This window comes from Drosophila rhopaloa, unplaced genomic scaffold, assembly GCF_018152115.1.
Source record: "Drosophila rhopaloa isolate 14029-0021.01 unplaced genomic scaffold, ASM1815211v1 contig_178, whole genome shotgun sequence".
NCBI lineage: Eukaryota > Metazoa > Arthropoda > Insecta > Diptera > Drosophilidae > Drosophila > Drosophila rhopaloa.
In genome coordinates this window covers 3274613-3290283 of record NW_025335059.1, presented here as the reverse complement: position 1 = coordinate 3290283, position 15671 = coordinate 3274613, and the positions used below count along the sequence as shown (strand labels likewise).

The 15671-nt window shown below is 41.9% G+C and overlaps 1 protein-coding gene across 1 annotated transcript; it reads right to left on the bottom strand.

Annotated features, from left to right (window-relative positions):
• Positions 1-8756: 8756 nt before the first annotated feature.
• Positions 8757-9382, bottom strand: LOC108045473. The gene has a single exon (XM_017124804.1). It carries the CDS (start codon positions 9372-9374, stop codon positions 8757-8759), a length of 618 nt encoding a protein of 205 aa, XP_016980293.1. The 5' UTR covers positions 9375-9382.
• Between the last annotated feature and the right edge of the window lie 6289 nt (positions 9383-15671).

Here is a 15671-nt window from a genome sequence, read left to right as displayed (position 1 = left end):
TTCAAAAACAATCTATCAATTAAATAACTTGGGTATTTAAATTTAATAATGTTCAACCAATTCAAATTCAATGGATTTAAATGTTATTGGTCTTATTGTTCTTAGAAATATAAGCCAAAAGTTTTCGCAAAACTCAAAAATAAGCTCTTTTTGATTAATTTAACTCCATTGTCTAAACAAAAGCAAGGGTATTTAAAACTGCAACCTTTTTCATAAATATTTCCCTCGCTGTTATCTGCTTTGTGGCTCATGTCGCACCATTGTTGTGCTGTTGTCCTGGGTGGCATGGCTCTTAAGCACCACCACCAGGTGTTTTGATTTATTGCGGTTTGGTTAAGTGCGGGCACAAACTTCATTTAGGTCCCCAGACCTTGGTAAAAGTTTTCGCTGAACGGACCAGGGATTATAGCCAACGGCACGAAGTAGAGCAGAGGTAAATTCGCTTAAAAGAAGCAAGCTGTGGAAAAGCTAAAAATGATTGCTTAAAATTATGGCAAATTCATTTAGAATCTTAAACAGAACATTTGCAATTTGAGCGATTAATCATCTTTATCAGATCATCATCGTTTTGAGAGCGGTTTATTTCTTAAACTTTTATTAACAACGTTTTTAAATGTTATCATGTTGTTGAGTAAAATGAAGAGCTTTCTGTACAGAAATAAATATATATTTTTGAAATCATTAACGGAAAAGTTGAAGTGATTGAGTCGAAATCTGGCAATACAGATTCAATGGATTTCACTATGTTATACTATGTTGAACATTTTATTTCAATACAAAGCAAGAGGGAATAACCAAACGCTGTTTGAATACGATTCACACCCAATATGTACTGATTATTTATGCCCTTTATCAGCGAAAGGGCGCCAGTGCTAACCCATTTAGCCAATTTAGCATCCACTGGCCTCACTCCCGCCCACAATCCCTAAATCAGCCACGCCCCACAAATCCTTTGTTCATCGGATTCGGTTTTGAGCCCTCTCTGCAGAAGCTAATTACAATTACGGCCGATGGCCGACGGGGGAATCGGATCACCACTTGGCAGTCGAGCTCCAAAACATAGCCATGCATATTTAATTCCCGTGCCCCACTCTTCTGGCCACGATTCTTTTGCCACTGTGCAAGTGTAACTTAATTTGGTGGGAGGACTGTGGCGGGGGCAGTGGCAGAAACGGCGGCATTTCAGACGGCCAAAAACCATTTGGAACATGCACAATTTTGACACCATCCCAATCGGCCCCAGTAACAAGTGCCATTCACATGGACCAGGCGATTTCATGGGAACTCAATTAATGGAGCATGATCCTAATGGGTTTCTACAACGGACCGGACCACCCATCTTCATCTCGATGTGGACGGCATCCAACGAGGCGTACAAACACATGCCTCTCGCTAAGTGCGCCAAATCAGCAGAACTCTAATTGGAGGCGGATGCCGTTTCGTCTTTCATAAAAAGGGAAGCTGCCGGCACAAAAAAAAAAAATCTATTTTAGACGAGGGCAAAGCCAAAGCATTTTCCTTCCCCTTTCCTGATTTCCTGATCTGGTGTGCGATGAATTGGCGAACGTTTGCCGAGCAATTAAGTGGGCAGGCGTCAATATTCCGATGAGTTGGCCCTTGCTTTATTGGCTTTGAAGTTGGCTTGAGGGCTAAAGCAAGTGTGTACGCTCAAAGAGAAACTATGAAAAAATAGCTATCGATATTTTGACTATTTTTAAATTTTCTTGTAATTTTAAAAAAATAAAGGTTGATGGTGGTTTCTTTGAAAAATAAATAACCAAAGAAGGACAACTAACAAGTTCTATAGTTCCTTTATTAAAGAATACAAAAATGCTTATATAGTTCATAAAATAATAGAAATAAATAAAAATGTTCTTGGAAAAATGACAGTACTGGTTTAAGCCCCATTTAAAAACAGCAAAGATACATGACCTCCATTGAGAAAACACGAAAATCTGGTGGCTCATATCATTTACACTTCCAAAACGTGGCATGATTTGAGAAACGAGTGCAATCTTGGGAATATTTAAATATTTATTCGCACGATTCGAGGGGAGAATGTTCAATAGCAATACCCCATGCGATTTTTACCTTGGCAGCCAAATGCAATCAGAGGCCATAAAGTGGGGCCCAAGGAGCAGGGCACTCGACTCCGGGCAAACGAGGCTAATATTTCAGGGGCTTGCACGGCCCGAAGCAATTGCTTTCCGGCTGGCAGGCTGCGCTGGAGTGTTTACTGGCAAATTTGTAGCCCATAGCCGTGGCATACGGCAGTCTACAGTCGACAAAATACAATTTAAACGTGCAACTGGCGGCAACTCCAGCGGCATGTCATAGATTTCCGCCCTTTCCCGCTTTTTGTCCCCTATGCAAATGTGTTGCGTTCTGCGGAATACGTATCTTCATACAATAATCTTATCAACGCATCGGCTGGCATGTGGCATGTGGCATGTGGCATGCGATATGGGCATACGGCATATGGTGCAACAGGGTTACGGGGGAGTTGGGCTGCTGAACCGCAGCCAATTCGCATATTGCGGCTGACAGGTTTATGATGGATTGCCATCGAGGAGGTGGTTAACTCTCACTGCCTCGGAATGTTGCGATTGGATTCAAATAAGCACTTGTTCTTATGCTAGGAATTTTGTTCTTATTTTGGTGATTATTGGGATTGGGTTTCAGACAAATTCCTCAATCTATGTTGTGGCATGTGCGTAAAATACATTAATGATATACATAGATAGCTTTGTCACACAATTCAAGCATATCAGTTCGCCGGGGGAGTGATTTCTCCCCAGCTAACTAACTTATCCAGTGGAACCTTCATGTTCACATTTTCTTTGTTAATCACCGAGTGCTTAGCAACAGCCAGTCAAAAATGGAGACATCTCCCAGAAGGACCTCCTGATCCCTCAATTTTTGTGCTGCCGCCTGCTGTTTATGTTTTGTGCTCGTTAATGAGATTTATTGCTGGGCAATGTTACAATATTCCCCATATCAGGGCGGGAGCAGCGAGACAAGCAATTTAATTTTTAATTTTCCAAATGAATGCCTTCAAATTAGGCCCGTTGTTGGGGAGATTATCGGAGGCACTGCACGTGAGCGGGCCCGAACGCGGATTGCCTCCGACAATCAGATCCCATCTATTAAAGTGCTTCTTTTCAGTGGGACTTTAAGCCATTGCGAAATGTTAAAGTCGCCTTAAAGGGATTTCGGTCGGGTTTTATCGCTTTCCGAGTGGATGAGCAGACCCCACTTTGCGGACTGGCCCGTTCCCTTCACACTTGACCGATATTCAATTACCCTGCTTTACGGCCAGGGTATCGCATTCGTTTCGAGCTTGTTTGCTTGCCGTTGCCATTGTTTGCCGGTTGGCCATTTGAGGCACTTGCTCCTGTGACTGATGAAGCTGAAAAGCCTCTGGCCGAACACAAAAAATCGCGTGTGAAAACGGAATTTCCCATTCCCCCTGCCCGTAACCTTCGGCGGCTGTGGTAAACGCTGCTCATTTGGCCAGATAATTTATTTTCGCATATTAATTTTACCAGAGTCGGACAAGTCGTTGGTAAATGGGAAATTTGTGATAAATGAGCGGCGCTTAAATGCCCGGGATTCCCCGCACCGCCACCAGCTCAAGGAAATTATTATCCCGCAACGCCCATTAGAGTGTGTGCTTAAAGATATGCCACGTGTATGCATAAGCGAGCATATATGTGCACACTTGGACAAATATTTTGTCAAAGCAATCAGAATTAAATGCCAAGATTAATTACATATTAAATGGAAAGGGCGTAATCCCTAAAGCTCAAAATATATTGCATTGAAAGATTGTTCTTTTACTTCTAACTGTGGTACCAAAACTTTAAAGTTAAAACAATATTGTTATTACAACTTGTAATTGAGCAATATGAAATTATTAAAAGCTTGGTGTATCATATAAAAACACATGCCAAAAAAGACCTGGAATTCAAGAAAAAGGTTTAACAGTTCTCATAATAAGTTAACCAAGTTTTAAGAATTTTGTTTAAGTGTAAGAAAGTCGCTTATTTAATTGCTTTCTGGGTTTTTTGGAGCGGATCTCTCATGTTGAAAACAATGTGTCATATGCATCGCAGATACAAGCCGTTGACGGCTCGCAAAATCGTTGAATTTATCAGGCTTACACGGTGGACAAGGGCACACATGTGATGGATGAAGCTTGGTTTGCTAATGGAGAAAATAAAATAAATTAGTTGTGGTTGATTCGGCAACGCTTGTACTCTACCGCGTCGTACTTATCTCATTAATTGTCCTGCTCCTTCATGAAAATTCTTAGACGCACCCCAGGAAGTATGCCACGCACAAGATGCTTCGACATTTTCCAGCATGATGGCGTTATTAATTTCCTCAATGGGAGGACAGCGGGTATGGCAATGGTCTCATGCATATTTTCGCATGGCTCGATTATTGAAAAATTCTTTAGCCATCACACCGAGAATGGCAAACTGACAACACGGCCGGGAAAAACATCAGCAGCAGCGGCAAAAAAGGATCCCCGGGCACTTGAAGGACCTGCAGGCTGCACTTGCTGTCGCCGCATGCCATTCAAGGAGCAGAGCAGTCGGAAAAACATGAAAGCATGCCATCAAGGAGCGGCCCATGGAGATAATGGAAATAAAGGGGGAAATTATCGCAGAGGTAGCACGATTAAAAATCAAGAAAAACAGGCCAGCTTCTGAAAGTAGGATAAGGTTTCATTCAACACCTTTAAAGCCAGAAAATTAAACATTACAGTTAATTGATAATGATTGACATTTTAATTAGAACAGATTTCAATAAAAAAGTATTATTTTATTGTTAACTGTTAATTAACTCTATTGTTCTCCATTCAGAATCTATTTTTAATTAAATTTATATGCAAATAAAAACTGTTATTCATTTGTATTTTGTTTATAAAAACATTAAAAACCACGCTAAAGAGTACATTTCAAAATATATTAGATGACTTTGTGTATTCTTTGCCCATAAAAAAGCGAACTTTTAAACCACAAACTTTGAAGCCAAGTTTGTAAAAAAAACCACTGCTTTTTGCTTGCTTATTCAAAACATTTCAAATAAAATGTAATCCAATGTCCTCCGCGTTTAACAAGGCAAAGTTTGGGTTGAAAGCAACATTTGTGATTTGTTTTATTTTGTGACACATTAGCGAAATTGCGTTAAATAATTTTCGGGGCTATAAATTTAATGATGCATTAAGCGAGAAGTTCCCAAGGCGTCGCATCCTGCCAATGTCGCATCCTCGCACCCTCGTGGGCGTCGTTTCCCGCACCTCTCCTCCATTCATTTGCAATCATTTGGCGGGTCGTGACTCCAGTTTTTGCCAAACCGGAAGTTCCCGGCCGCTTGCCAACTTCCGCCGAGGCTGCGACGGGTCGTTGGGAATTTTAACATTTCTACTTGGCACATTTGGCGAATTATTCAAATTCTTGTCATTGCAGCCAAAGGAAAAAAGTCTAAAGAAGACCCCCAAAGAGAATGAAATGAACGAAATAAACTAAAAGGCAAGGAAAAGCAAAAAGAAAGAGTCGCGGGTCTGGTTCGTTTGTGGAATTGGCAAAGATTTATGTCAGCCTGTGTGTATATACATATAGAAATGTTACGTAAGCAGGCCTTGCGTTGACTGGCAACCAAGTTAAGAGCGCAAATAAAATGTTTGCTCACATTTTTGTAATTTTGAAAAAATTGCTCGTTTATTGCCGGGGCATGTTTTTCCCAGGATTCCCGTTTAAATTCAAAGCTTGAAACGGGTGGGTAAAGAGAGGGGAGGGGGGGGGGAAGGTAACGACGACAAGTGTCGCATTGTTTGTGCTCCTTTATTCTAGGCGCCTTTGCCTCGCTCTGAATAATTAATATTGCGCATACGACGTGTTGCTGTGACTGCCAGTCAGCACATCCTTCTTGGCCAACGGTTGCCGCTCACTTTATTATGGTAATCAGCGCTGACTCTGTGCATATGCAAATTGCAATATCTAGCAACGAGCTCCTAACTCCTAAGTCATTAGCCTGCCGAGAAATACCAGAGCATTGTTACTGCGAGTGTTTTGCCGTCTGAAGTTAAGCATAAATTATGATTACTTAACGCCACATAAATCAAACTGATGCAAGGCAAAACTCCTACGACTCACGATAACAATAATAACAACTGCCACAAAGTCAGCTAATTTGTCAAACGACGAGCAGTCGAATTTTGCCACTAAATCGTTGAACCGAATCACTACCAACCTGTGAATTACCAAACAAGTTATTTGTCAAACAGCCAAATTGGCGTGTGCTTTGGAAATTCAACAGAAATTGAACATCATGGTTACCAGAGTTCTATGGAAAAGTGTTGAATGTTGCAGGTTCCCTTTGATTTTTGATTGTCGGAATTTACAAAGTTTAAATTGGGCTGAGCAAAGTAATATTTTGGATTTTCTACATTGAATTATCTTACTTCAAATTGAAGTTGATTTAAAAAAATTATAATTTAATCTGATTTTCAGCTCACATCAACAAGGGAAAACATTTTAATTAAGGCTTGAAAAGTACCGAAACATTGAATATTTAATATTTTGAACATGATTTTCGTAATGATTGCTAAAATGCTTGTGGCATCAGAAGAGGCTTAGAGTCGGGAAAGCAAATTTAATAATTGAAAGGAATTATTCATTCACACGAGCTTATGTCCATAAGTCAATAAATCAAACCAAAACCAATCTTGTAATTCAATTAACTTATATGCCATAAACCCATTATCACCATATATAAATTAATCCTTTAGAACAATAATATAAGATGCTGCAGGCAGTATTGTCTTGAATATTTGATAGGATAACGATGAATGCTATTTTGCAATAATTAAACAAGAACATCTGCTCATTGAACTGTGGGAAAATGTGTTCAGTGGCCATCAGCAGGAAACGCTTTTAAAGCCAAAGTCACAGGACTCCTGTTGCTCGACAGGATGTGGAGCTGGCTGCTGCCGCTCCTGCCGGACACTGTTCTCCGGACTTGGCTGCGGTTCAAGAAACTCACAAGTGACACTTGCTCGAAAGATAAATGCGAACGTAACTTTTGCCATCAAATGTTGCCAATCTACGGCGGAGATGTGAAGGACTCGTTCCACTGCAATTGGGTAGAGTTACCTTCGTCCATTCACCACTCGAGCGAACTGAGGACCCGGACAACCCATCCGTCCGGCACCCTCGACCCCGGCTCATCATTGGCATCGTGTGCACGGTGGATGGAGTCCAACTCACAGGCCGGAGAAGTCACATTTACTTACTGATTTATGTTCGTTTCCGTGCTCCGGGTTTTATCTGTTGAGTTTTTGGCGTAATCATTTCAAGTCAAAATGTTTTCAAAAGGCGACGGCAACCGGCACTCGGCCCAGTTGGCCCACTCACTCAGCAGGAGCCGGACTCCAATCCGGCAATGGCTCCTTGATAAATGACAGCAAGTTTATCTCCACATTTGCCCATAAATTCCGCACTACAAAACGGCAGTCCTTCGACAGGAGGTGGTCCCTCCGGTTCCGGCCTTTAAATTATGTTTAGTGCGAAAGGATTGCAGTTAGCATATTCAAGCGCCAAGGAAACGCCTCATATGTCAGCTTTGTTCGGAAATTGCTGAAGTATTTATGAACAGGGAAAGTTTCAAACGAATACTATACAATGTGAGAACTCAGCCCGGGGAGCTTTTAAAGTGAAATATTAATAAATAGTTGGAAGAGGGGAGGGGGGTTTTTTTCTTTATTGGTCACTCTTGTGTGGACCAAACTTGTTTGCTTTGGCACTCAGTTATTATTCCGAGATACAAGGAAAAACAACCATTGATCGCTTTGAATGGACACCCCGTCCCCGAGGCAAACCATGTCCACAGCCAGCTGAAAAACTGCATTTGCATTTGCATTTGCTAAATAATTTACCACATATTCTGGCCTCGGGGCAGCTGTAAATTGAAGACAAATGGACCCAACTGACCGACCCCACCCGATGCCTCCCAAGACTTTTATTTTCGTATTGTTGTTTTTATGGCTTGGCCCCGCCTGTGGCAGTGGCAAGTTGCCAGATGAAAGCCCAGTGGGCAAATGTTTTAAAACAAACACAAGAGCGTTCAACTAATGACCCAAGCCCAAAAACCGATGTGGTGCGATAGTTGCTGTGTGGGTTGAGTTTTCCGCTCGCTTCATGCGTTGACGTGCTGTTAATTAATATTAAACTCATTTCCACATACTGGCATTGAAATGCCAGAAGCATTCCCCTATTCCGGTTGCGTTTCATTGAATGTGTGTAATTATTTCACGGCTGTCCTGATCCCAGTCCCTATTTCGAGCTGTCCAAACTCACTAAGCCCATTAACAGGCGGTGGGTGGTGACCGTGCTCGTGTCCAACACATACGTGTTCTGGATTACTTAATGAGAATGTCGTAAATTTTGACCGAGTCGCATTTAGGCGTCACATAATTCAGGCAAATTGTGTTTGCCATTTAAATTTAAGCGAGTTAAGTACGTTAGTGATCCTGTTTGCATGTTGATTTCACACATTACGCATACGCCTTGTCAGCCAGCGTGCGCTTAATTACAATTGATGCTGATTGCCAGGCTGATCACGCAGCCGGAGAGCAAAACTAATTAAAATGTTTATCAACTTTGTAATTGTCACACCCTAATTGTGGCAGAACGTGATTGTGGGCTTGCCAAAAACAAAATCGACATTGATTTCGAAAGGTAAGTATTTTATTCATTGACTTCTAGCAGCAGACTGATGAGTTCCATGGGCGACTTCTTGCACCTGCTGGCATAGGCCGCCTGGCAGTCGCCTCCTCTTTTCCCATAGTGCTCCGATGTGTGGTACTCCCGATCCGAACTGTGGCCCAGCTGGTCCACCGAACTGGACGGCGTCAGCACAATATCCATGATCTCACCCAGCAATCCGCTTTCGTGGTTCAGCGGCAGAGCGGCATGCTCGCAGATCAACCTCAGGAGACAGCTCCTTCCGGGCAGGCCCATGTTCTCGATGACCATCTCGATGCCGCGGTAAATAATCCAGCGATATAGGGTGCCATATGTGGACTCCTTGTCCCTGCCAGTGATGGCCATCGGCTTGAGGTACACCCTTGTGATCTCCGTGGAGTTGGTGGGCAGAAAGTACTCCGCCTTGAGCACATAGCCCGAGGTCACCGACTCGAAGTGCAGGTTCTCCACGGGAATGCCAATGCCGCCGATGAACTGAACACGAGTGGGACTCGTGGGCGGAAAGATCAGCGATCTGCTCAAGCGTTTCAGGTGCCCCTCGCCGGAGCACAAATGCAACCAGCTGAGGTACAGAAAGCCCACCAAGATTTCCAGCCTCATTTCGCTTCCGTTCGCTTCGAGAATTACCTGAGAACTGAGCCACCAGCCATGGCTTTTCACACCTCAACTCACTCACTTTCTTTTGGCGGCGGCTTGCGCTTTCCACTCGTTTGTCTTGGCCAAAGAGGCATTTCAGGCCCGAATCCAGTGCAATTAGCACTTTGGTGGCAACTCTCTGATCTAGTTAAACCAATTTCACTAACGACCGTGAATCAGCCGGCGCCAAAGTGCAACCTGTAGAATATTTCACAGATACGAGTAGAATTTGATAATTAAAACAAGGCCAAATTTTGTATAAATTTAAATTTAAGCTTTTGCCAATTCTTTTCAAGAATACAAATTAAAAGGTACACCGCAAAATCAAACAAAGAATGCACTTAAAAAAACTTATTCAAACACTCTTTATTTAATGATATCAACAAAGTTTTTTGAATTCTCAAAGAGAGTTGTTCTTTTTAAGCCCTTTCGATAATACTTAGTAACATAAGTAAGCACTAAAGACTGAAAGCAGGTCAAACAAAATGTGAATCGTATTCTCGGCGGTACTGTAAATATTTACTCCATTCATACGACTTCGACTTACAATCGTCTTATAATCCAACTAGTTTAAGCAGCCTCACATGCAGTAATGTAATGTAACGCAAGTAAAGCCCACAAAAGCATGAACTAAAGGAAAAGGGATTGCAGAATGCGTATGAGGATTGCCATGGAATGTGTGAGCATTGGCATTAAGACAGTAAGCGGAGTGGCGGGATGATTGGGTCTTCTGCTGGAATGTGGAGCGGAAGTTATGCCCCCAACGACTTGAGTAAGTTATGTGAATTGCCGTTGCATCGGGCTCTGCAAAGCAAAAGCAGCGGAAAATACAGGATGAGCTCTAGGAAGGCAAAGCTCGGGACTGTAAAAAGGGAAGACTGCTCCCCAGGATGCGAATCCTCTTGGGTGGCGACACTGACCTGGACAGGAAAAGAAGCAAAGCTATGATGGAGAGTGAAGGGATTAGAGAAATGCGAGAATGAGCACGAATTGTCCCACTCCAAAGGGAAAAGGAAACGCATAAAAACGGCAAAAGTCGGAGGAAAAACTAGTTGATTCTCCGAGTATTCTTTTTCCGTCTAGACAATGTATCGTGTGCAGAGCTATTTATTAAATGGAAGATTAAATGTACGGCTGACATTGCTGCACAGATACAAAAGCAGATTAAGGAGTTTGGCCTTTTCATACAATTTCAAGCTGCGGTGATTTTATTTTTAACAAAAACATAGTCTTTTTAAAATCGAATACCTATTTATTATCATTTGGGAGAAAATTAAAATGATTTATAATTCTAATTACAATTTAATTAAGATAATTCAATAATTATGTAGTGAATATATGCTTTGAAAACTTTTCAGTTTTGTGTGGTGTTAATATTAGGAAATAAATAATAAATAAGCTAAATTAATATCAAATCCACTTTCGGAGGGCCACAGCTATTTCGATTTTATTTAATTGGTTGTATATCCTAATGCCTCTTGTACAGCCGCATATTTATTGTCACAAAAATAATTGCGTTTGTCACAAATTTTAATGCTTTAAAAAGTTATTTTCATCGATGGCATGGCTTCATTAGTATAGCAAGTTATTTATTTTGATTTATTATATTTCACTTGGTCTGCTTTAATGCCTGAGTAAATTGGGAAAACTTAAACAAACTTGGTAATACCCAAAAAAATACCACTTTCAGTAGATTAAAAAACTACTTTGAAAGAAGTAATTTATCCATAGTTATTCTTTTCCCATTCCCAAAACTGGAACACCGCGAAGGCAATAAAAAGTTGGACAATGCAATGCGGCAAGGTGGAACTTGCAGGCAGAACAAGAACCGCAATTGAGGCCTCGAAACTTTCACCTGCAGCACTTTAACTGCATCGTTACCCGCTGTAGTATCCTGAACTTTGTGCCAGCGAATATGCAAATTTAAAGTGAGACTTGCCATTCGAATAGTTCCCAAGGCGATATGTTATCGATTCGCATAGCAAGCCAAATCAATTATGTTGACATGCCGAGAATCTATTTGCAGAGGTAAGCGCTTCTGGGCAGCGAAACAGTTTAAATGCCAGAACGTTTAGTAGCTTAGGAGACGGGCGCACGTGTCGTATGCGTAATGAGCGCTCCAAACAGAAATGCATTCATCACAGCCTGGGTGTTGGGTGTGTGTGGTGTTTGCAAGTGTCGTCGTCACATCTTGACCTCGCCGAGCCTCGAAATTACCTCGTTACTGCTCCAGGGTGCCGCAAATCCTTTGGCAACCGAGGAGAACTCGTCTGGCAAATGAATGTGTCTTACTTATGCTTATTTAGTTTCTGTCCCAAAAAGGAGCCAGAGGAGCCAAGGGAGTGGGCGTGGGTGTGGGTAATGAGTTAAATTATTATGCAAACGACGGCTCCATGTCTCGAGCTGGAAATGTGTGCTCCACATAAGCAAAACACTCGAAATGTGTGCCGGGGACAAACAGAGCTCCAGAAGTCGGGCAAAGAAGCTGCTTTCCGGGCGGCGAGGCGACATAAATGTAGATTAGATTCGGTGCCGGCAGGAAGCCGCTCCACTCAATGCAAGTGGCATCATTTGGAGCTCTTCGTAAATCTCCTACAGCATACTACACCACACCTCACCACACCACACCGTACTGTGCATCAATGCCAGCCATATTATTTATGGACTTTGCACACAATAATTGGCAAGCTTTCCGCTCCACAGCGCAATGGTCAGCAATAGGACAATTTCGGATTGGGATCGGAAATCAGAATGGTATGGGAATTGGGTCCCGGACGGCAATGGATGCTGGTTCGTTGACTTCAACGTTGTTTCAGTCTTTCGAGGCCATAAAAAGCATCACTGAACAGGTAAGTTCGGCCATCAGCTCGAATTGATGATTGTCAAGCAACAAAAGGAAATACAATAACTCTAAAAAGTCGACTATTAGGACATCTGATAATTGAATTTATTATTCAATATTTTCTTTATGATTTGATAAATTTAAATAATGATAGCAGCAACGCTTTATTACCTTTCAATAAAAATACAAAGAAAACTCTTTATTTTACAGATTCAAAGAGAAAACAATATATTTGTACAAATTCCGAAGCCAAAAAAGCGTTCAATTCAAATATGACAATACAAAATGGTGCTCAAAGGCTTGACACAAAAAATCAGAATTCATTGAAGGCGTATGACACCGACACTGATGAATTTGAAAATTCTTTGTTTCTATATATCCTTGATCTGGACGCAGGACTTCACACATGCCCAACAACTTCCGAGGCAAAATCAATTTACAAGCCAAATATTTGGTCCATAACAAGGCCCCAAACTGGGTCTAATTATGCATGGTCACCATGCGGGTCACTTGGCGAATTTAAATGCGAAGCTTGATGGGTCAAAAAGGTGTCCACGTGTCCGAATTCATGTACGCTTGTTTGGTCCTGCCCGAATATGGGGAATGTATGCAAATGACCGGAACACAGCAAACATTCTAATCGGCAATTGTGTTCGTGTGTGCTTTTTGTTGATGTTGAGTTGTCTTTGCTTGTGTTGCTGATTTTGCCATGGGAACTTTAACTCTGTGCCAACAGATGGGCAATCGATAGTAACCTTTGCTTAAAGACTGACTAATAGGATTTATCACAGAATGGGATTGTAAGGGTATTGTTACTTTCGTGCTTAATGGAATTAAATATATCCTAACACCAAAATAATTAAATTATAGAAAGCATTTTATGACATTTCTACAAGTAAAAAAAGCCTTTAGGTAAAACTCAAAACAGGACAGAATAAAGTGAATTTTATATTTATATTTCTTAGCCTAATTGATTGGCCTTTAAGCTGTATGTAAATTTAAGACTCCCTCTGTGTTCGACACTGCTGACTAACAACGTTAAAGTCTGCCAAACTCTTATTAAAAGTTTCGGCACTGACCGAAGCTCTTTATTTAGTCACAGACCCAAGAACGTGGTCGACTTGAAGTCCTTTAAATGAGATCCGAACGAAACACCCGGCCAGGCAGCACACGCTGGCAACTGTATTCAAATATTTAATCCACACAGGCAGGCTGCATTCACAATAAACCCATTCACCCACCATCGGTGGCACCCACATAAAGAACAGCTGTGTCCACCGTGCAGAATTTCATGACACACCGAATGAAAAACCAGGAAGGGGAGTTGTTGGGATGGGAATGGCACTCCCTGGCCTTTTCGTGTTTAATTGAGTTTGAAATAGGTGCCAGCTTCTCTGGCCTTACAGTCGGTGGGCTCTGAAATTGGCTTAGTTGTGAGTACCCATCGCAACAGAAACTCGGAATATACGTATGTATATAGTATCCATGCAACTCTTTAAACTGCCGCCATAAGTCAGCAGATGTTTTTGTTTCATATTTCGTTCAAATTTTAATTTAATACTTCTGAGGAATTTGTGGCGACATAAACAATGAAGAGTGGGATTGTAAAGTGGCCGGTTAGCTGCCTCAGCAATCGCATTGAAATATCAAAAATGTAATCCGTAATCGGCCCAAATCCTTTCCCATATGCCTCCCCTGTAATTCCGTTTTATGTTTGCCCTGCAATCCTTTTGGCCAATTCATTTATTTCAATTGTTGCCGGAGCTTCCGCTGTTGCCGACAAAGGCCGTAGTCAACTATACGGCGTAATAAGCACTTTTTATTCTGGGCGCATTGTGAGCGCGGCATTTTTATTGTTTCCGGGGGCTCTCAGATCGACTCTGGGTTCACAGTGGGCTAAGCCCCTAGATTTTACGGAATAAAATATGACAAGTTGCGTTCAAAGATTGCCATAAAAATATACCCATGAAATCTCCAGTAATTCGAACACATTGTTGACATATCAACAATTTTACACAACTTGATCAAGAAATTGTTAGTAAAGTCTGAAATGGTGGTTTATTAAATAAATGTTATTCCAAATTAAAATACAATTTAGTAGGAATTTAATCAATGCATTCTTCTTATTAAAACTCCCGTTGATTGCGTACTACAACTAATTAAATTGGCTTAAAATATTAAATATTGTTTTATATAGCAAACGTTCAACTGGATAGTTAAAGGTTTAGCCAGCATGTTAAAATTATTTTCTGTCAGTCCCACTGTATGGACCTTCTGTTCCGCTTCGCCCACGTCCTTTTCCAAATGGGCGTGGCTGATGGTGCGCGCGTATTTGCCGACTTTCAAAGCCGTACTGAAGTTTGCCTTCATTCGTTTCATTTTATAACCCGAAACGAATAAAACAAAGCAAAGTTTCAAACTTTTTGCCGCCGACTTTTTGTTTAGTCCTCGAATGACATCGTTGTCTCCGGACTTATTTTTATGTGCCAACGCCAGCCGATTGACGCTCCGCCTCCAAGGTAAGCAGGTGGTGCCCGAAATTTACTTATCAAGTACTTATTTGCCTATTCCAAAAGCCATTTGTATGAACGGCAACGGTGCGGGCCCAAGTCCCCCAAGAAATGTAATAAAATAAGCCTCGACTTGGCAGCTGCATAAACAAATACCTGATAAAGATAGCCGGAGGAGCGGAAAAGGGGAAGTCGAACGCTCGAGGGCCTGGTCCAAAAGCGGTCCACTCTGGACCGGGGCCATTTGAATGTATTTGCATAAAAATGTTGCTGCATTAGCGGGACCCGTTACACATTGGGACAATCAGCGGAATACCCAACCCACTTGCGCCTGCTCCGGTATTCTTTATTAAATTTTATTATTATGTTTTGCATAATTTTCCTTTTTTAAGCTGGCCAGAAATTAGGCGAGGTATGCACTCCAGGACATTACTGGCGAAAAAAACCCTTGGCATTCAGGCGGGCTCTCAAGATCCGGCCAAATACTTTTGGCAAGCTTCCGAAGTTCGTCAAGTGGAAGGCTTTGATTTAAATGTATACAAACTCGTTTAAGCTGCGCGCATAGCCAGCTCTTTAACAATTTCCGCTTCCTGTGCTGCGAAAGAACTTAAACAGAAGTCAGCCGAACGATATTTACAGCACCCCGGGGACTTTAGAAATCGTAGCCAGAATAGAGCAGCAAGATAGCCGCCAAAGTTCACAGCGCGACCGCACAAAACTCGAATGCGACAATTAATTTCAGTGAATTATGACCGCAGAGTGGAAAATGGCGCTAATGTGACGGCCTTTGCCAATTTGCTGTTTGTGTCCTCTGCAGTTCTGGCCATGGCCAAAAACACGAACAGCTGTCAGGGCGGGCACACGGATTCGCATCCGTTTTTGGTGGCTCTCTCGGTGACTTTGTGTGTC